At 40.2% G+C, this 21,889-nt stretch overlaps 1 protein-coding gene across 4 annotated transcripts in view; it reads left to right on the top strand.

Moving 5' to 3' along the window:
• Positions 1-21,889, top strand: part of SNAP25 (synaptosome associated protein 25) — an 86,819-nt gene that overhangs the window by 45,298 nt on the left and 19,632 nt on the right. For all 4 annotated transcript variants that reach the window (XM_003905070.4, XM_003905071.5, XM_009216547.4 and 1 more), the window contains exons 2-4: positions 10,634-10,768; positions 12,888-12,929; positions 19,886-19,934. In XM_003905070.4, coding sequence (XP_003905119.1) covers positions 10,697-10,768; positions 12,888-12,929; positions 19,886-19,934 — 163 coding nt within the window. In that variant the 5' untranslated portion in view covers positions 10,634-10,696. The remainder of the gene's footprint in view (positions 1-10,633; positions 10,769-12,887; positions 12,930-19,885; positions 19,935-21,889) is intronic.

The raw sequence follows: 21,889 nt of genomic DNA, 5'->3' as shown, positions 1-21,889 counted from the left end.
TCAAGACTGCATCTATTTATATCCAGACATACAGATATAGAATCCCGTTTAGGAATGGTGTGGGGTGGAATGTTCTGGGAAATAGATTAACCAAGCTTGAAAGGAATTGGGCTTTAATGCTAGTGCCTCTCCCCAGAGACACTGTGGGAGCGGGTGACAATTCTGTGGGCTGGTTAAAGTACTTGTGACTTGAGATCGTTCTTCAGCCAAATTCTCCTATAAGAAGCATATTAATGGTGTTTAACACATACTATAGCATCAAATATTGAAAAGAACATGGTGGGAAGGAAAAGGGACCCCCACCTCAGATCAAGATGGCCTCCTCAATGCTGGGGAACCGTGTTCTTGTGTCTTTGGATGGTTTATCATGAGGTTACCAGAGTTTCCCACTGGATCGTTGCAAAGACCTTCATCCCTAAGTCATGCTACACATGGATCCTTCCATTCTGGGGGACATAAGAAGGACCTGTGGTTGTTGTTGAAAATGCAGATACTAGCCCGACCTCCACAGATTGCTTTCCACAGGTAATGTAACTGGGAATCTGCATTTTAGCAAGCAACTAAAAAAGGTTTTGATGCAAGGAGATCTTGGACCATGCTTCTAAGAGGCCCTGTTGTGAGCCATTGCAACTCATCTGTTATCCAGAAAATGGGTGTAAAATAGATGCAAGATGGTATATCAATTCATTCACAAGACGTGTGTTCATCATATTTGAAATACAATCTTTTGATTTAACTAAGAAATAGTTTAAAACCAGTATTTCCTGCTATGAAAAGAGGAGATTGAATTTCATGCACAGGAATATTCAAAAATATAGTAACAAGGCGCCAAGTCCATTCCATACTTTAGAAAATTTACATTTATGAACACAGCAGATTTAAGAAGTATCCATTCTTAGTGATAGAAATGTAAACAGAAACTTATAACATGTTATCTGCTGAAAGTGCTTTTTGCTCCGATCCTTAATTTGCCTTAAGACATGAGCTTTAATTATTTGCAAAGGAAAAAGAATAATTTATCAGTACCATCTACAGAGTCTCCAGTACGCAAAATCCTCAGTTTCTTCTTCCCCTGTCTTATACAACAAGCCTTCACAAACCCTGTTATTTGGGAGAGAAAAAACGTCGTCAGTGTGCTTTTTCTAATAACTATCTTCTCTTTGTTTTCTGAATACAAGACTTTATCTCATGGAAGTCGGTCATTTTGTCCACCCTCCAGTGCAGGCCACCATTAGGAGACTCAGAACCAATGGTCCCATGGAGCTTTCAGTCAGCTTGGGAAGTAAATGATGTTGGAAGTCTGTAGGACATGCGAATTGGCAAGGTTAAAATAACATTGCGTGGTGAAGAGTGGAGCACAGGCACAGAGTCACCCCCAAGGTGGGAACTCCGCCTCTCACACCTACCAGCCTAATATGGAGAAAATGTGATTTGGGGCAGCACTTCTCAAACTTAGTGCTTGATATGTTGTTCAGTAAGTGATCCAATCCAGTAAGTCTGAGGTGGAACTTCTAACAAGCTCCCAGGTGAGGCTGATGCTGGTCTGGGGAACACATTTAGAGTACCAAAGGTTTGGGGATTTCTATATAATCCCCCTAGTTTTATAGAAAGTTCTTAGTTTGATTCCTATCACATTGCAAGTTCTTGATAAGTAACTATTATTATGAAGAGTGTTTTGACAACTAACAGTTATGTGGCATAGAATGTTAGAATAGATGCAGCTGATTTTGCCTAACAGGGAAAGGCTGCTTCAAACCTGGGGCAAATTCTGATGATTCAGAAAATGGAAGGAATCACCTCTCCACCAGTTTCACTCACCCCTTCAATAAGGGGCCTTAGGGAGTTGTCTCAGCAGCAGTCACTGTGCTTAACGATTCCCTTAGAATAAGTACTTTCCATCTTACAGTTGCATTCTCTTTAAGAAATTTCATCCAGTGAAAATAATAGTGCTAAACCCATTTTTGATCATATTCCCATGCCATTACAGCCAGGGAAAGATATTATTAGTCTCCAAGCAAACCCAAGTACTGGCTCTTTCTGGAGGGCAAGAATAGAAACCCGGAGAAAAAAGGGTGACTACTGTGAACCAAATGAGAGCACATTAACCCATGACTTAGATGCTTCGATGCACTAGTTTGATGTTGTTGCTGTTGTTTTGGTTTGTTTGATGAAGATGAGAGACATAAGGCTAAGAGAAATGAATATTTGATTGGATTGAGTTTGATCAAGGTTGTGCCACATGAATAACATAGTGGAACAGGGTTATGGTAGCAATACTTATCTTCAATACTGATAAAAGCAATAATGCACTATGAAAAGGTAGCAACCATGGACATATAAACAGATGACAACACAGCTGCCAAATGTAAAGAGTAAAAATGGACTGAAACAGAAGAAATTGATGGAGGTAACTCACTGTTGAAGACCTGAACACACCCCTGTCAAAAATCAATAGGTCAAATTGACTTAGGGAATTTAGAGAGCTTGAAAACATAAACCTTTTTCTGCTTGATTTGATATCAATAGTTGGGTAGCTAAGAGTCAAAGACAGAATGGACTTTCTTTTCAGACACAAATTAAACATTCATAGCCATTGGCCATGTGTTAGGGTACAAAGGAAATCTCAACAAATTCCTAAAAGTAAAAATCATATAGACCACTTTTAACATACTGAAAATAAAATTTGAAATTACAAAAAAACCCTCTAATATTTAAATCTTAACATCACATTTTCAAATAACTCTTGCGTTAGAGAGGAAATTAAAACTGAAATTTAAAACTGTATAGATATAAATAACAAAGAACATACTATATGCCAAAACCTGTAAGATACAGCCACAGTCACACATAAAGGACAATTTATAGCAGTAAATATACTACACCCAAAACAAGAAAAATGCCATGTAAATGAGTCATTTGTCAGTTCAAGAAGATATAAAAGGAACAACACAATAACACATCTTAGGAAGAAAAAATAAATAAGAATAAAGGTGGGAGTAGGGTGTGTGGAAGAACCAGTGATTTAAAATACAGGTAGAGATGATAAACAATAGTGAGAACTGGGATTTACTGAGGTGTACCTGTCAAATCACTCTGTGTTGTTTTCCAATATGTAAATGAAACTAAAAATAGTCGCCAGGTTTTTTGTTTGTTTTTTTGTTTTTTTGAGACAGAGTCTCCTTCTGTCACCAGGCTGGAGTGCAGTGGCGCGATCTCGGCTCACTGCAAACTCCGCCTCCCATCTTCGAGCGATTCTCCTGCCTCAGCCTCCCGAGTACCTGGGACTACAGGTGCACGCCACCACACCCTGCTAATTTTTGTATTTTTAGTAGAAACGGGGTTTCACCATGTTGGCCAGGATAGTCTCTATCTCTTGACCTTGTGATCCACCTGCCTCAGCCTTCCAAAGTGCTGGGATTACAGGCGTGAGCTACCGTGCCCGGCCAGTAGTCTCCAGTTTTTAACTAAAACATGAAATATCCACACACTTTGCTTTGGGAATAAATATGCTTGAAAATGTATTTTTTAAATGACCCAAACTCTTGATCTAACATTTAGCCTAATCTTAACAGTTACCGCTAAGCCTGCTTCATAATCTCAAAGTGGGGATAGTAATAGTATGCACACCGTGTGTCACTGAAAGTTTGTGTAAATGTATATATTATATGAAAAGCACTTAAAATAATGCCCAACAAAGAGCAAGCCCTCCGTAAGTGTTAGTTAATGTGATTATTATTAATAGATAAGGAGAGTTGTCCCGCTTGGTTTATAAAATCCTTTTGTTCTTCTTTAGGCTTTGTTGAATATAGTGAGTTTTCATAAACTTTTGTTGAAATTGAAGGTGTAACTCCACCAGAAAATAGGCAGAGTCTGCAGGAAGAGAAGGATGTATCCTGCAGAAGCTTCACACAGATGATGAACAGTGTGGTGAGACATCAAGATGTAGTTTTCGGCTCTCTGTGATAATTCAGCTCATGGGTGTTGATTTATACATATTTGTTAGTTTGGTTTATTTATTAAAAGAGGAACTGAAAGAAATAGATATTAGCTCAGGGTACACTTTCCTTACACCTTTCCTGAGACATTCCTGTCCTTTGGCACTTGGACTAATGACCCATGTCCCCAGCATAATAGCCATGTCTCTATTCACCTTGTGTATCAAAAAGCACACACTGCCCTATCCACACTCACCTCTCCTCCTGGGCCCTAAACTCATATTTCAGTTCAGAGTCTTCAGCAGGAAAGCATTTTTACCCTAAGGCACCTAAGTAAGCCCCTTGTCAGGGAAGAACAGTTTTCTGTGGAGTCCATTTGCCCCCCATGTCATGAAGGTTTCAGATAGACTTATGTGTAGCATTAAAGAATAAAGAGCTTTTCAAATTACCCTTGACACTAAAGAATAACTGCAGCCTGCCCACCTTGAAGCAAGTATCTTGACAGTGACAGACCCTCAGATGTTTCCGTTTCTGATGTTAAACATCTGTCTCAGATGTTTCTGTCTCCCACCACTGCTACTGGGACTGGGAACATTTGTCCGCAGCTGGTTGCAGAAGTTAGAAATTGTTTTGAGGGCTGCAAGGGCACCCTATAACGTTGCAATCAATCGTATAGATTAAATCTGATTTGCAATCCTAAAACCCTGTAGGCATAGTCGATCAGAGGCAAATTTGTTTCTATATCTTGTATTTTACTTCATGCATTGTTTTAAAATATGTTCCAGAAGTCCGGCGCAGTGGCTCACGCCTGTAATCTCAGCACTTTGGGAGGTCGAGGCAGGTGGATCACTTGAGATCAGGAGTTCGAGACCAGCCTGGCCAACATGGTGAAACCCTGTGTCTACTAAAAATACAAAATTAGCCAGGCATGGTGTGCATGCCTGTACTCCCAGTTACTTGGGAGGCTGAGGTTGCACTTGAACCCGGGAGGTAGAGGGTGCAGTGAGCCAAGATTGTGCCACCGCACTCCCACCTGGGCGACAGAGCAAGACTCCATCATAAAAATAAAAAATTAAAAAATTAAAAATAAAATATGTTCCAGAAAACACTAAACCCACCTTAGAAGCTCCATGAAAAGGGGATTTTACCGACACATATGAACAGAAAAAATATACCGTGTGTGTCTACGGGAAATATATAATGCTCTGAGGATATTAAGATTGATTTTGAAAAGTTTCAGACTTTTTGCTTAATTCTTTTTAGACTAAGAATCTGCAAATAGTTTCTGCATAAAGCCGGGTAGTAACTGTTTTCAGCTTTTCGGGGCATATGGTCTTTCTACTCAACTCTGTTGTTGTAGCATGAAAGGAGCCATTGACAACAGATAAACAAATGGATGTGTGTGTGCTCCAGTAAAACTTTATTTATGGACCCTAAAATTTGAATTTCATGTAATTTTCACATGTCACAAAATTTCTTCTCTGAGTCTTTTAAATCATTTTAAAAATGTAAAAACCATCCTCAGCTCAAGGCCAATACAAAAATAGCTAGATTTGGCCTGTGGGCCCTAACTTCTCCAAAGTCCCTGGTTAATGTAGCCTGCCCCTTGTTTCCCACTCTATATAACTATAGGACTCCAGCCGGGCGCAGTGGCTCACGCCTGTAATCCCAGCACTTTGGGAGGCCGAGGTGGGCAGATCACCCGAGGTCGGGAGTTTGAGACCAGCCTGGCCAACATGGTGAAATCCCATCTCTACTAAAAATACAAAATATTAGCTGGGCGTGGTGGCATGCACCTGTAACCCCAGCTACTTGGGAGTCTGAGGCAGCAGAAACGCTTGAACACGGCAGGCAGAGGTTGCAGTGAGCTGAGATCGCGCCACTGCACTTCAGCCAAGGTGACAAAGCAAAACTCTGTTTCAAAAAGAAAGAAAGAAAGAAATGCAGAATCAGTGACCCCATTTCAGACCAACTGAATTAGAATCCCTGAGGGTGGGGCCCAGCAATCATTTTAACAAGATTTCTGCTTATTCTGACTCTGGGGGAGGTTTCAGAAGCTCTATCCTGGACCACACCTTGAAAAGTGCTGATTTGGGAACACTGAATGCTACCTGGAGGTGTCAGAATAGTTCATCCATGTCACTTAACATGAATTGAACCCTTACTAGGGGCCTGACCCTTTGCTAATAAGCACTGGTGATTTGAGATAATTAATTAGATACTGTTAGGCTCTTAATAGACTGGGAGGTTGTCTTACATCAGAGCCTCAGGGAATAGTTTTGAGTGGCTTTTCTTCCTATTTTCCTCTGCTTCCTAGTTTCCTCTTTCTACCTGCTCTGCAACACACAAGATGGCAGTTTAATGTGCTAATATGAGGGGTGTATTACAGGCTGCCTTGATCATAAATGCCACTTCACTACTGACATCCTTTCAGCTACTGAAATTGCTATTAATAAACATCCTTATGCCTCTTCAGCTGCTGTCTTTTAGAATGCTAACATGCATGAGTTTGGGGTTTATAGGAACAATTTATTAAACACTAGCAATAAACATCCCAACAGAAGATCTGGAGGTGCACTCAGCGCCCACTCTCCAGCCGTTCTTATTAGAAGAGGGGGAATTGCTTTTTCAGCTTTGAAATTCTGTGTGTTTGAGATCCATTGGATTCATCAGCCCTCCTCCCAAATCGCAGACATTATCTCCGGGTTTTAGAGCAGGACAAAGGTGTGGGAGCTCCTGGGGGAACCATGAAAGTGATGAAACCAAGGGTATCTGCCACATGGCTTCTCCGCCATGGCACCAGCTGCCCATCAGCCAGACCTAGATAGGCTGCTGTCAGCTTGGAGCCAGGGTGCCCTACAGCTGTTCTTCACATGCTGAGAATAATAACTTTGAGAGGAGATTGCCAAGGAAACACAGGAAACTTGAGTATGTGTGTGAGAGACAGAGAGTGAGAGAGAGCGAGAGAGAGGGAGAGAGAGAAAGAGAGAAGAGAGAGAGCATGCACAGAAACATTCATCAGCAAATAGACCTGAAGGAGTTGGGACAGAGCAATAGCACTACAGGTCTGAAAGCACATGGACCCCTGCCTTCTAATAAACTGGCCTGTTAAAAGGAAAAGTCAATGGCTTGCTTTGGCTGAAGATAGACATTTCCCCCACCAGGAACCCAGCAGCAAAATGTAAAGATGGAACACGGGGCCAGAAGGCACTCTTGTTTGTCTCCTCGTGGTACTCCTGTGAGAGGTGCTGCTTGGAGACTGGAGGCTCAGGCACTCTGCTGGTTTCCCTGGTTTCAAGCTTCCACGGGTGCTCAGCACCACAGCGACATGCCTCGTGCCCAGCCGTTAGTAGAGGCAAGCTGATTAACAAATACCGGATTTGTTCCACTCTTCGCCTAGGGTGTGTGTGGGGCTGTCCTGAATGGGCGAGGCTTTCTGAATATTAAACTCCACATCCTTTTTTACAAACAAGGTTTTCTGTAATTTATTCCCCTCAACAACCCCATGAGATTGGTATTGTTTGTCCTGTTGAGAAAACTAAAGCTTAGAGATGGCGATGAACTTACCCAGACTCACCCAGCTTCTGAACACCAGGACCAACAGTCCAGCTAGATCTGTCTGACACCAATGCCTTTATCCACCCACTCCACTAAATTATGGTCCACAGTCTACTCAACTTCCCCACGGGTCCACTGCTTTACTCTGGAGGATAGATCCCCCGTCACTTGGGAATAGTGGAGTTTCATTTCTGTGCGTCTTAAGATTCAGGAGTGACTTGGTGTAAATTCCTTCCAGTGTCTGTTTTCTAGATCCTAATTTCTAAAATGGAGACATGGAAATAAAGTCTCGTGTATTTAAGTAAAACACAGTGTTCACATCTCTACATCATCTCACGAGCACATGTTCTAGTGGCCAGAACACGCATTTGAAAATTAGCAGGCTCATAGTAAGATGTTCTGTCAGTCATTAAATGACTGCCCATAAAACTAACCTCATATAAACTTACTCCATTATTTGTTTAATGCCAGTGGTAGAATAAGGCAACCCTGAAGCTTTGTTATTTCTTTTTTTACTCTGATTTCATATTTGATGCTTTGCCCAGCAGTCACTGGGTAGAGACCTGTGAAACCTGTTATCTCCAAAGAAGTTTCACTTTAGGATTCCTCCTATCTAAGAGCCCTAAATAGTATGATTTTTTTTTCACAAGAGCAATAAATTTGGAAATTGATATTAATATGTACTAAATTAAAAGCCTAGAAAATTCCATCTTTGTTGAGAAAGCAGTAGAATCGTGGACCTGGGAGGCGAGATGGCAGAGCCTGCTCCCCCAGGATCAGATCCAGGACCTGCCTCTGGGAACTTTTGTTCCCTTGCCTCCCATTGAGTATGTTCCTGAATTTTTTTCATACAGAATTTTCATTTTTGTTTTTCCAAAAAGTGATTGTCATTCTCATGCAAATAATATTAATAATAAACATGGTAGTGTCCCAAGGCCCTAAATCTAATTTCCTTTCCCAGCTTCGGTTTTCAATAGAAGGACAAACACAAATACATTTTTTGGTTAGGAAATCATGCTCATATGCAATGTTTCTGTTCCATTTTAAGTTTCGTCAGACATTTACTAGTTAGTGTAACACAGGCTGCTATAACAAAACAACCCTCACATTTTCCATAGCATAATAGAAATATATTGTTTGCTCACACGAGAGTTCAGGTATTACAGGCCAGGAGTCACTTTCCTCCATGCAGGGATATGGAGGACCCAAGTTCTTTCTGTCTCATGGTCTCATGGCTTAGCCATCCTTTAAGACTCCGTTTTTCTGGCAGAAGGAGAAAGAGAGGGAGGAGAATACCTGCTTCTGAACTGCCTTAGACTGACAGGGACACACATTGTTCTACTACCACTCATGGACTGTCTCTAGCCACAAAACACCACTTCTTGCAATGGGAACTAGAAATGTAATTCCTGGCTGCACAGCCATTTCCCAGAGATCACGCTCTACCATGCAACAGTGAGGATAAAGCGCACAGTTGGCCATCTCAGCTGCAAGACAAGAGCCCATGCCTTCTTCAAATGTGCTACTCACAGAGAGTTTTTCACCCTGTCAAATACCTACCCCACCAGGCCCTTTACCCCATTCCCTTCAATGGCCTGGGGACATGACTTCCTCAGAGAGGCCTGTTGCAAACCCATGGGCACCCATGACACCAGATATGACCCCTAATGTAATTATAATCACCCTGAATCATCTAATTCCCTCTTTTGCTTGCATCTTCCCAATTAGACTGAATTCTGTAAAGGCAGGGAATTTGGCTATCTTGTCCATCACTGTATCTCTAGTACCTAACACTGCCTGGCATATTACAGGTGCTCAATAAATATTGGAGAAGGAAGGAGGAAGGAGGGCTCTCTCTGGAATGGACTCAGTCCTGGTACCCGTCATTTGTACCATGTGGGATTTCAAGAGAGTAGCCAAGAAATGGACTGGTCACCTTTCAGGGCCAAGGACCCATCCTCTTTGGAGTGATAGCAGCTCACCCTCACACAAGCCCTTTTGGCAACCTCTGATGACAACTGAAATAGAGGAAAGATTTTCTGCCTTTGGCTTCCACATGCTTCTAAATACAATGGAATACTGTTCAACAACAAAAATGGAATGAACTATTAATACATGCTGCCAAATAGATAAATCTCAAAATAATTATGCTAAGTGAAAGAAGGCAGACAAAAAGCAGTACCTACTAAGTGATTTTTATTTATATAAAATTGTAGGAAATGCAAACTAATGTATAGTGACAGAAAGTAGATCAGGCTGGGCGTGATGGCTCACGCCTGTAATCCCAGCACTTTGGGAGGCCAAGGCGGGTGGATCACGAAGTCAGGAGATCGAGACCATACTGACTAACACGTGAAACCCCAGTCTCTACTAAAAATACAAAGAATTAGCCGGGCATGGTGGCGGGCGCCTGTAGACCCGGCTACTCGGGAGGCTGAGGCAGGAGAATGACGTGAACCCGGGAGGCGGAGCTTGCAGTGAGCCGAGATCGCGACACTGCACTCCAGCCTGGGTGACAGAGCGAGACTCCGTCTCAAAAACAAAACAAAACAAACAAACAAACAAAAAGAAAAAAAAATAAAAGAAAAAGAAAGAAAATAAAGTAGATCAGCAGTTTTCTGGGCATAGACATGTGGGATAGGGCAGGGACCACTGGGTGGGTAGGAAATTTGGGGGAATAATGGCTAAGTTCATTGTTCTGATTGCAGTCATGGTTTTCTGGGCGTATACATATGTCAAAACTTCTCAAGTTGTCCACTTCACATATATGGGGTGTCCTGTATATCTGTTATACCTTAATAGAGCTATTTAAATAAATAAATAAATGTGACGATAAAAGTGCACTAACCCCAAACCACACCCCTCCAACCTCATCATTCCCAACCCTTGGGTAGTTTGTCTCTTTAGAAATATTTCATAGGTAGATAGGTGTCTATCTCCATGGTAGAATTGGCAAGTATGTATTTGTGGCACCTTTCGGAGAAATAGCACAATTCTCTTGACCCCTGTCTGAGCATGGCTTTCAGATCAGAAAACTGAGTCATGTGGACTGAATATGGGCCATTTAGATTTTCTGGTCTTTGCACACACCTACATGAACATATATAAGCTCTCATATTTTCAAATCTACTTCTTTCCAGGTCCAGAGCCAAACCCATCACTGACCCCCCAGCCCAGGCGCCCAGCCACTCCCCACCGCTACCATGGCCGAAGACGCAGACATGCGCAATGAGCTGGAGGAGATGCAGCGAAGGGCTGACCAGCTGGCTGATGAGGTAAGGAGTGGAGACCTAGGAAGGGAGGCAAAAGATGAAGGCCTGAGCGGTTTGTCTTTTTCAGGTTTAGGTAAGGAAAGGCTTTCTTTCAATGTCTCAATTTTAGAAAAAGTAGTACGACTTTGATTTTCTATACAGCTAAGCCTTCTGCAGCCCAGAATGAGTTGATTACAAAACCTGTATACAAATTAATGCCTTGGCCGTAACTCTCAATTTCTAGAAATCTTGAGAAGTCAAGGTTCTCTAAGAAAAGAAAGCAATGTCTTTGGGTGCCTTACATTCAGTGCTATGCTGGAGAAGGTTCAGTTCTAAGAACAGATTGTTAACATTTTCAGGAACTTTGCAAGCTGGTTGCTAAATGCAGCCATTATTAAAATTGAATCATATAAACTGACAATTAGATAGATTATATTAAAATCAAAAGTAATAAACACTCAAACCTCATCACTTCCTAATTATTTTGCCACATTTTACTATTATCCAGGATCTTGAGATCCATCCATTGTATCTGTAGGGTGGAAATAAGGTGTAATAATGTGTCACCATGTATCTTTCCAACTTCATGATCAGTAATATGAAGTTGTAGCTTAAAATCAGGCAGAGCTGAGTACAGTGGCTCGCACTTGTGATCTCAGCTACTTGGGAGGCTGAGGCAGGAGGATCGCATAGGCCAAGAGTTCATGACCAGCCTGAGCAACATAGAGAGACTCCCACCTCTAAAAATATTTGAAAATTTAAAAATCAGACAGAGTAAAAGTATTTATAACCCAAGAATCTGCAAATACTGCAGATCAGGACTTGACTTATTGTTTTGCTGATTGCCTAGACTTTAAAAAGTGGAGAAAATATTAATAATGCAGATTAAAGTTAGAAATATGTATGTCTGCAGCCATTATACTATGAATAACACAAAAAGAGGAAATCTTCCAGTATTTGAAAGTTATGATTCTCTAAGGCAAAGAAATCCCTTTTGTCATTCACAAATGAAGAAATTTCCAACACATGTCTTCATTGTTTCATTTTCTTCTTACTCATTAACATAAATGAAAATATCCAACCAACATTCATGTCAGAACTACTCTGGTTCATCACATGGTTAGCTATAGATACAAGAGTTCAGCAAAAATCAGTAAAAGCTTTCTGTGAGAATCAATTGGCTGTGCGGAATTTACAATAAAGAGAGTATCGTATATTTTATTATTATTTATAAATGTTGTGCTATTCATCCTTTACATCAGTAAAATAATAACTTTGAATACATGTATGTGTTCGTATATTTTTCCCAAAGAGCCAGTAGTTAAACCTTTACCAGCAGACTGCTGCTTGCAGCCATTCTGTTTCAAAAAGCAGCCAGCTGACAGGTCTTCCAGGGAAGTTAACATCCTTCAGGTTCCTGCAGAATCTTGTTCAAAATAAGTTTGTCACTTAAAAGCAAAGCTTTGAGAAATCATACTGGTTGTTGGATTCTAGTCGTTTCAAAAGAACTGAGAAAAAAAATGACAACGCCGTGCCTGGGGGACTGTTGCAGAGCTCAGACTTTCCGTCTCATTTTTTCTTATCTAAGGATGAAGATAATTATTATAGCTGTCTCCTATAGGCTAGTCATTTCAAACATGCTTGATTTTTTTCACCCTAAGGCGACAACTTAATTTGTATTGATAAGAACTTCCAATTGTGTTTCTAGGAGCTTTGTAAGAAACTTGATGTTATATTCATCTCGATTCATGAAAAATTATGTTCGTGTTTAAAATTTAATATTCCTGGCCCAGGGAGGCCAAATTAATCCTCTGAGTATTTGAGATAATTTTTCATGCATTCTGAGCATGCAAAATTATCTTCTCCAGATTACTTTGTCTTTGATATCAAGATCAGCTTCATATGGTTTTGATTTTATGAATATAAGCTTTAATGTAATTGCTTTAGGGAATCTGATCATGTAAAAAGCCTGATAGGAAAGAGTTTGAAAACGTAATGACATTTTGTGTTTCACTTGCCAACTGAAAAGAATATGTGATAGAGACCCTTTGTGATTCTCAAGTAAATACAGTATTTCTGACTTTCCAAGACCTCTGGATCCTGCACTCATAAAGCTTGTGTTTGTTTGTTTTTTTAATCTTAGTCGCTGGAAAGCACCCGTCGTATGCTGCAACTGGTTGAAGAGGTAAGAAGTGACAGTATTTTAAGATAAAGAAACAAATCCTTTATGCTGATATATCCTTTCCTAGTTGCTATTATGTTTCCTTAGTCCATGATCCCGTAGATTCCAGTGTGAATGTAGCCTATCAGAAAGGCTCAGAATGAGGGAGATGCTGTATTTAAGTTGCCAGATAGCCATGAAGGCACCTTCACCCTCCTTCCCAGCCCAAGCTACCTCTGTAGTCTGGGAAGCAGAGAAGAATAGAATTTCCAAGTCAGTGCTCTCAAGAAATCACAAAAGATTGTATCACTTTAAGCAAATCAGAGCAATTTTTAATATACAAAGGAATTATCTACATAAAATATTATTTGTAATTATTTTGGTGCCTATAAATTACATCTAATCTTGAGATTCTGTTCTAACTTTAGCCACATATATGACTTTTAAAAATATGTAATGCATATAGGTATATCATTTTAAGAAATTGTTCTATTTAAAGTTAAGCACTAAAATTTACAAAAAAAAATAGGAAAGGCCTTTAAGAAAGGGAAATATCAAGTCCAATATTATAAATACAGAAGCTTTTCTATATTCCTGTCTGGATTAAGCATCCATTTGCGAGGCAGGATTAATGAATCCCAAACTATTTTTAAATGGGTAAAATGGGGCAGACAGTAATAATGGAATCAAAAGGGCACTTGGAGTCATAAACCTCACTCATTCCAATTTGGTAGTACAGCAGTCGGCCAGCAGAATAAATGGATTAATTGAACTTGCCCGAAGGGAGAGATGAAGTGGAAAAAGAATGGGTTGGACTATATTTATCTTAACCTAATAAAACAAGCCTAATAGTTTTTATTCAGTGAGATGCTGTTTTAGCTGTGCTCTGAAACTGCTTATCAGTGTATAGATTCATGTGTGATTATCATTTTTAGAGATCTTGGGCTTTCTCTGGCAGAATGATTAAATGAGCCTACTCCCCTCATGCAACAACATGAAAGGGAAGAAAAGATAAATTTTACAAAGGGTAAAAGGAAAGGCAGCCGCCTCTCACACTCTAGGAGGCAATGTCTTCTTTCTCTTATTTCTGTGGCTTCAGCTTCTCACCTAGGAATGAGATATGGCTAAATATGAATTGCCACTGGAGGAGTGGGAAGGAGGTGGCAAGCATGCACTCCCTAGGAAGCCGGGGAAGTGGGTGGGGCGGGGGTTGAGAGAGTAGGGCGTACATAACAAAATCTGTTATCCCCCAAAATGATAATTCAAGCCTGCAATGTGGCACAAATGGGCCACACGGGAAGGCAGCCCTAGCAAAGCAAGCCCTCAGCACAGGGAAGCAGCATTCTGTCTAAGCGAACAGCAATGTTTTATCTGCACTGTCCTGGGAACGCTTCCGCTCATGCAGAAATACTTGACGAAGAAGGAGGTAGATATTCTAAATCTAGGAGTGCAGGCAAGGCTCTTAGCATGGACTTACTCTCTCTCGAGTTTTCAGGCGGAAAAAAATGAAAGAAGCACATCTTAGTGATATGCCTACATGAGCTCTGATGTTAACCTGAAGGGAGCCCAGAAGTCAACCGAGATATTTATTTGATTGTATATTCTTACATTATCATAATACATCCTTATGACTTTCAACCATAGCCTCCGATCTCATTTTTCTTTTTTTGCTTACGTGTGTGCACATCTGATGTAAGTTTCTGAAATATCAGAACTATCACTAATTTGCCTGCCTGTGCAATGTTGAAATGCTGCCTAGACCGTGGAAAGGAGAAGAACAAATGAATCAGAATGCACACCTTGAACTGATCCCTTACAAATCAAGAGTCTGAGACATGGTCACTTTTTCATGTATCTTCTTAAACTGCAAACCATGTCGGCCAGTCTTCAAAAATGAGTATCTGCTCTAATTTATTCTAGGGGAAAATCTCTCAAAAGCTTATTGGTTGAAGTAGGATTCTCGAATCGTATGTTTTTGTTTCTCCTAAAGCAGTTTTCAATCAAGCATGAAGCTACGTCTTAGAACAAGGAGCAAAAGAGATGGAAGCTATCTCCTGCCTCTAATAAATGAGAGGAGGCTATTAGACTTTCCATGCTTAGGAAATTGTGAGCGAAGTGTTATTAGAGTAGATTGATTTTCTCTTACTTCCTCCTGGGTTATTTTATATTTGTGGTCAAACATCCTGATGTCTAGGACATTGGTTATTTAGATGATATTCTGCTTTTCAATCAAAAAGGGTGTTCTCTAAAGAGAATCTGTATTAAATATTCATCAAGGGCAGAAATCATTTGGAAAACCTGAGGATTGAAGTATCAGGATCTTACTCATGATCCCAAGGTTTGACAGTGCCATATAATTTCAATTGAGCTGAATCCTTATTGAAATTCAGTCTCAAAGACAGGAAAAGTTACTAAACTTGTGAAGTCTCCCTAAGGCAAACAATCTCACTTTCAGTGGAATATACAACTTTACACCATCCTTAATACACTCCAGGGTGTAGCCGTGGTTAGGAGTGGGGCCTTGCTTTTTAATAGTCATCATTATCAGCATTTCCAGGGTAATGTAAAACTACACAGAGGTGAGTGGAGAAAGTTCAGAAAAAATGAATGCCATAGATAGGTAAAAAGGTTAGAAATCATGTAGCACTTTGTTCTCAGCCTGGAGTTAGGAACTTTCTTTTGGTGAATGCATTTCAACAAATATTCACAGAATGCCTAACTCTGGGGATAAGGAAGGAAGATGTAAATTAGTGTCTTGCTGGGAAACAGATATGTAAGTAGCTCTGCAAATTCAAGGCCATATTTGCCTTAGGTGCATAGGGGAGGGAACAACTGATTCTGGTAAGAGACTCATTAAAGTATCCTCAAGGAGGGAATATTTAATTCCAGGAAAAAAGCTAACTCTGCTAATGCTAACTGCAGGAAATGGAGTCTGCACATCAATGCCTTGGGCTGTGTAAACTAAGCCCAGGAAAAGCCCCACAGCCTTAGGGCAGGCCAATTCAGAGGCACCACATAGCTTTCATGGAGTGGTTATTGCACAACTAATATTTCATGAATGTTTTAGCATCCTTCTTTTTATGCCAATTTATCTTTCAAGACACTTTGGCCATGCGAAGAGAATAAGCATTCTAAAGCGGTGTATGCCAGACTTCCCACTAAAAATGAAAAAAATCAGGTTGGGGGGTCCTTTTCAAACATGCAGATATGAGGTCTTTTGGAGAGAATGCCTGGAGTGTTCTAGTTTTAGTTCAAATGTTTTGGACTTAGGGGAAAGCATCTCAGAATGGCAAAAGAAAGATTCGAAACATTCTATAAAGATTGTCTTAGTTCATCTGGAAAATTTTTTTTAAAAATTAAAATAGATAAATAAAAGAGAAAAGAAAGAAATGGAAAAGAAAAAGTAATCCTTCATATCTCCAACTCCCCTGTTTTTAGGTAGGCGATTTTCCCAGCAATCTCAAACAGAAACTAAGAATTGAGCTAAGATAAAAATGGAACCACCTCCTCACACTCCTAGCTACTAAAACATAATACTATTTAAGGAATAAGAGAAAGTAATATTCTGCCTCCCTGAAATCATGTCTCTATCCCTGCCCATCTCCTTAAGCTTCTAGCTCCCCCCAAAAGCAACCTAGTTATTTTGATAGAAGCTGTCAGCAAAACAGCGGAGCCAAACGCAAGTTCTAACATGTACCAAGGTGACATGTGCCAGGTACTGTACTTGGAGCTATCATTGTCATCATCATCAAATGTGCATTATCTAATTTAATCCTTGTTAGCTTCCTTCTACTACTACTTTAATCTCTGTTTTACTGTAGAGGAACTTCAGGTACACAGTGGTTAAGTAGCTTGCTTGAGACACCCAGGTATAAATGGCAGAGATAAAGTTAAAACCCAGATTTACCTGATTTCAGAGTGTAAATTCTTACACATCACACTTCTCTACCACCAGCATCTCTTACAATCATTATTTTTCTTTGAGAATTCCACAAAAAAAAAAAAAAAAAAAAAAAAGGGGGGGATCTAAGGAAACAAAGCAGCTCATTCTAAGTGGATTGAGATTCTACTCAATGTCTTACTTCCTGAACTCATGGAGATGTCAGCTTCCCATAGAGGTGAACCTTGAGAGGCTGGACCCTCTGAGGCTCATCTTACCCTCATAACTACTGTGAGAAATTATGAGGGAAGAGTTACTGTCCCCATTTGACAGCTGAGACACAGAACAGGTGACTTTAGAGCACTAGCGTTATGAAGATAGGTCTAGAATTCAGAAGTAATGACTCCCAGATCCTGGTTCTGCCCTCCTGACCAAATTGTCTCACACACAAAGGAACACATTTGAGAAGTCATTTATTCATCTACCCATTATCCTTAGTGCCTAGGGCAGAGTAGAGGCTCAATAAACACTGGGAAGGAAGGAAGGAAGGAAGGAAGGAAGGAAGGAAGGAAGGAAGGAAGGAAGGAAGGAAGGAAAAGGAAAAAAGGAGCCTGTGAGTGATTAACCAACCTATGGACCACTCAATCTTCTCAATCTTACTTGGCATCCGTATCCTTATCTTAAACATGGAGAAACATTCTGGAAGGTCAGATGTCTCTTCCGTGGTCTCATGACTGGTTGCTGGCTGAGCTAAGAGGACAACCCAGTGTTCCTGACTCCCACATCAGTGCTCTCTGCTTCTGTTCTCCCAAATTGGGGCAACCTAAAAAACTCTTGCTCCCTCAAATTAATTCTGTGAATCATTCTAGTGTTAAAACATTCAGCACCAAATTGGACAAATGTGAAATTATACTTCCAGGGCTCCACATAAAAATAAATGGGTATAATAGAATACCAAGAAAGTGTAAGCAGATGAGAGCTGGACTGACCAAACTAAAATCACTCACCTTTTTCCCATCCACTGTCTCCAGTAGAATGGAGCAAAGATTTCACGTGTGGCTTGATTGGGCCCTCGAGGAGAAAGTGCTCTCCGTGATGTCTCTGCCCTCAGCAGAACCTGCATTGTCACATCCCTATGCCTGAATAACCATCTGCCTTTTATAATTTCGTCTCATAAGAAATGGATAAAGAATGCAGAAAAGAGCAAAGAAATCATTAAAACACAGGCTAGTACAGACACAAGCCTATTTACAACCCATGTAAAGAAAATATTTTGAAATGTCTTTTGTGGTCCAGAACCTTGCTACTCAATGTATGTCCATGAACCAGCTCCAAGTGTCAGGGAGCTTGTTAGGAATGAAAAGCCCAGGCTCTACCCTGGCCCTACTGAATCAGAATCTACATTTTACAAGATGATTCATGTGCAGAGGATTCATATGCACATTCCAGTTTGAAAAGTAGTGGTCTAGAAGCTTCAGACACTTGATAATGATGATATTTTTAGTTTGCCTAGATAGCCTGCTATAGATGCATTTTCTGAATATATTTATTTAAAAACACTTATTTTAGAAACACTCCACTCTGGCACATTCCACATATTAATTTGTTTAATGCACATACCACCTCAATGAGATATTAACTATTATCATTGCTGTCTTACAAAGGAGAGAATGACGGAGGCACAGAACAATCAGGACGCTTGCCTGAGGCCCCACAGTTAGGGAACGAAATCACCAGCCTTCCAGCCCAGAGTCTGGCTTCAGAGTCTGTGCTGTCAAAGGCTCCTGAGGCCATCCTGGGCCAGCCCTGTCCACACTACATCCTGACTTTGCCACTAAAGCCTATCAAAGTGTGCTCAAAGGCAAGGTAGGCTTTTGTGTCCTGGAGATTTAACTGCACACATTCTCTAAAATGGTGAGTTTCTAAAAGCTCACAGAAATCAGTTTCAGTACTTTATTTTTCAGAAGCACTATTGAAATTTAATTGTTAAAATACTATTTTTTTTTAAAAGCCCTTTGTTGGCCTCCACTAGCATCTCTCTCTTTCTTTCTTAGTTCAAAGTACATCAGTGGAGAATAAGCACCATGAGAGAGGTCCTAGCTTAGAATTGCTTCTGGAGGTACCATGAGCTTTACTTGAAAAACCAATTCATCCAAACTGTAAGCAATGCCATTTTATACCCATTAACAGTCGCCCTGTACAATGGAAGGCATTAACTGACTAGGCTTTCTAGAAATGAGGATTCTTAAGTATTAGTGATACAGATATCTTTGTTCCTTCTTTCCTGCCCACCAACTCCCACTCCCTTCCTGCGCATGGTTCAGGTTCAGGTGGCATTTGGTTTATTTGAACAGTAAGGAGATGAGGGGTGCCTTTGAAAGACCTCTCCGGCACAAAAGATCTTCTGTAAAGCTTGTAAAGGAATTATTTTCTCACGCTAGATTATTATGCAGAATGTTAGATTTCAGAATTAAGAGCCCTTATTTCTCATCTCAAACCCATTCTAAATACTGCAGACCCTCTCTATAGAGAGGGAAAATAGGAGAATGAGTTTCCTTTTGAGCTGTGTTTCCCAACCTTTGCGAAGCCATATTCTCTTCTGATGAACCTAAAAACCTCAACCCCCACCACCAAGATTCTTGCACATCTTTCCATGGGGCGTCCCTCCCCAGTTTCACTGATGAAGACTCGGATAGATGGTGCCAAAGAAGAAAATTTAGACTAGAAGATTTCCAAAGGTTTGCTTTCTGTGATTGGTGTTATAAAAACTGTAGACATGTTTATTTCCAAACAAAATTACAGTATAATATGAAGTATGTGTATTCCGATTTCATGCAGGCCTCACCCCAGCCCTACCCCATGGAGACGGTGCTCCATTTCCTCATTCTGCCTAAAGCATCACTGGTAGATCAAGTCCACAGGTGGCCCATTCTTCTACCCCTCCATAACCCCTCAGGGCTCTTGTCATACTTCCTCCCTTTTTTCTTTTGGTCCTTCTTCATTTTCCATTTCTAGGGCTCATTGTCCGCTTACTGATTTCTCTTTCTCTCTTTTCTCTCTCTAACTCCTTTTCAACTTTGCTACCATTATTGGAATGTAGAGTAAAGATGCTGGTATCAGGACTTTGGTTATGTTGGATGAACAAGGAGGTAAGTTCAGATTTCTTCAGTAAGAACAATTCCTCTTCTGAATAATGTGCATTTTAAAATTATTTGTGCATACACAGGTGGTCGTTTTGACATGTGTTACACACGTACATGAATGTGAGGGTTCTAAATTTTTCATCTTGCTTTTTACTTTCTCTGTTGAAAAGATTGGTAAATGTATGGAAATATTGAGACCTTCTTCATGAGTGAATCAATGATACTACTCTCTCTGTTATATATGTTGGGGTAACAGAATTTTGAAGACAAAAGCCATGGTTTGTTTTTTTTAAAATGATAGTATTTTGGACAGTGTAAGAATTTTCTTATTATCCTTGCCCCTAAACTTTCCCAATAAATTTGGTTTTCTTCTAGTAATACATAGATAGAATGAGCATATGCCATATCATGTTGTCTACTTCTTTTGACCATCCCAACTCAGTATCTAGTAGTTTTGATTTCCAAATCACTATGAGTATTTCTTAAATACCTGGGAGCTGTTTTTCACAGAATATAACCTGAGGGGAATTATCTGGAAAATAGAACATTGAACCAATTGAAATATTTGGCCTGTTTTAAAGATTATTACAGAAATGCCAGAAGCAAGGAAAATCAGAGAGGCGGCCTTAATATAGCGTCTCTATACCTAACGTGGAAACTAAAAAGGGTAATACCGTCATTTTTCTTTGTCTCAATGTATCTAGCCCTATGGTGAGATTGTACATAATTCTGGTCACAAGTCAGTTACCTGATTCCATTCTGAATTCTTATCATAATAAACAGATTTCTGCAAAGTTTTTTCTTTTTATTCATATTTTGCAAAAGCATTAGAAAATGTTTTGACTTTTTTTTAAATGGCAGAGATAAAAATGTACAATGTATTCACAACATAGGAAACCATAAATAAACTCAAAGCATAAATCTCAAGCTGTGGGAGGGAACATGCCTAACAGATAACAGATACAAAGCACTTCTCATAAAATTCAGAGAGCCCTTGCACATCAAAGAAAAGGGCAGCAACCTAAAGGAAAAATGGATGTAAGATAAGACGTCATCACAGATGTATGAAACCATGCTCTAATCACCAACAAGGACAAGGTACCACTTTTTAGAACAGACTGGCATAAATTTAAAAAATTGATAATAACCAGTGTTGTGAATATGTTGGGAAAACAGAAACTTTTATTCCACAGCTGGGCACTGTAGCCTGATCAAAATGTCTTGAAGAATAATTTGATACTATCTTCACATTTTAAAGTGCACCCATCTTTGACCAAGACACTCCACTCCTAGAATTTTACAGTGCAGATATACATTTACAGTTATATGAAGAAGAATGCGTATGGCTTACTCATAATAATGTAAGACTAGGAACAACTTAAATATCTGTCAGTGGGGAGAGCAACCCAATTAATTGTGGTATAGCCATAAAAGAATTGTTCTGCCAGCAATATAATACATGAGGTAAATCTTTATTTACTGACTTCTGTGGAGTTGGGGTGGGAGCAGGAAGGGACTGGAGGAAGATGCATCATTTGGAGTCCCCTGGGGAGCAAATGCCAGGAAGCAATTAGAAGCAAAAGAGATTTACTGGGGAAATGTTTGTGATAGGTCAAGGGGAGAGGGGGCAGGAGCAGGCAGAGACAGCCTTCAGACTATGAAGCAAGTCTGATGCCTATAAAAGTAGATGGCAAAGGAAGGAGAATTGGGTGGGAAGACCTTCATACTGCAGTGCTGCTCTGAGAAGCCCTCAGCCAGGTCGATGGGGAGCCCAAGAGCAAAGATTGCTGATTAGAGGAGCCTTGTGTTGGGTAGAAATGTTCTAGCACCTACTAGTAGCCCCATTGTGCTCAGCCATTGGCTTGAAGCATCCCAGGAAGAGCCTGGCCTCAATGTAAACACTGTGGCAGACTGCTTACCTGCGCAGCTGGAGGCATCTGGCTGTCATATAAAGACTTTTG

The sequence above is a fragment of the Papio anubis genome, chromosome 16 (genome assembly GCF_008728515.1).
Source record: "Papio anubis isolate 15944 chromosome 16, Panubis1.0, whole genome shotgun sequence".
NCBI lineage: Eukaryota > Metazoa > Chordata > Mammalia > Primates > Cercopithecidae > Papio > Papio anubis.
This window is presented reverse-complemented; position numbering and strand designations above follow the sequence as displayed.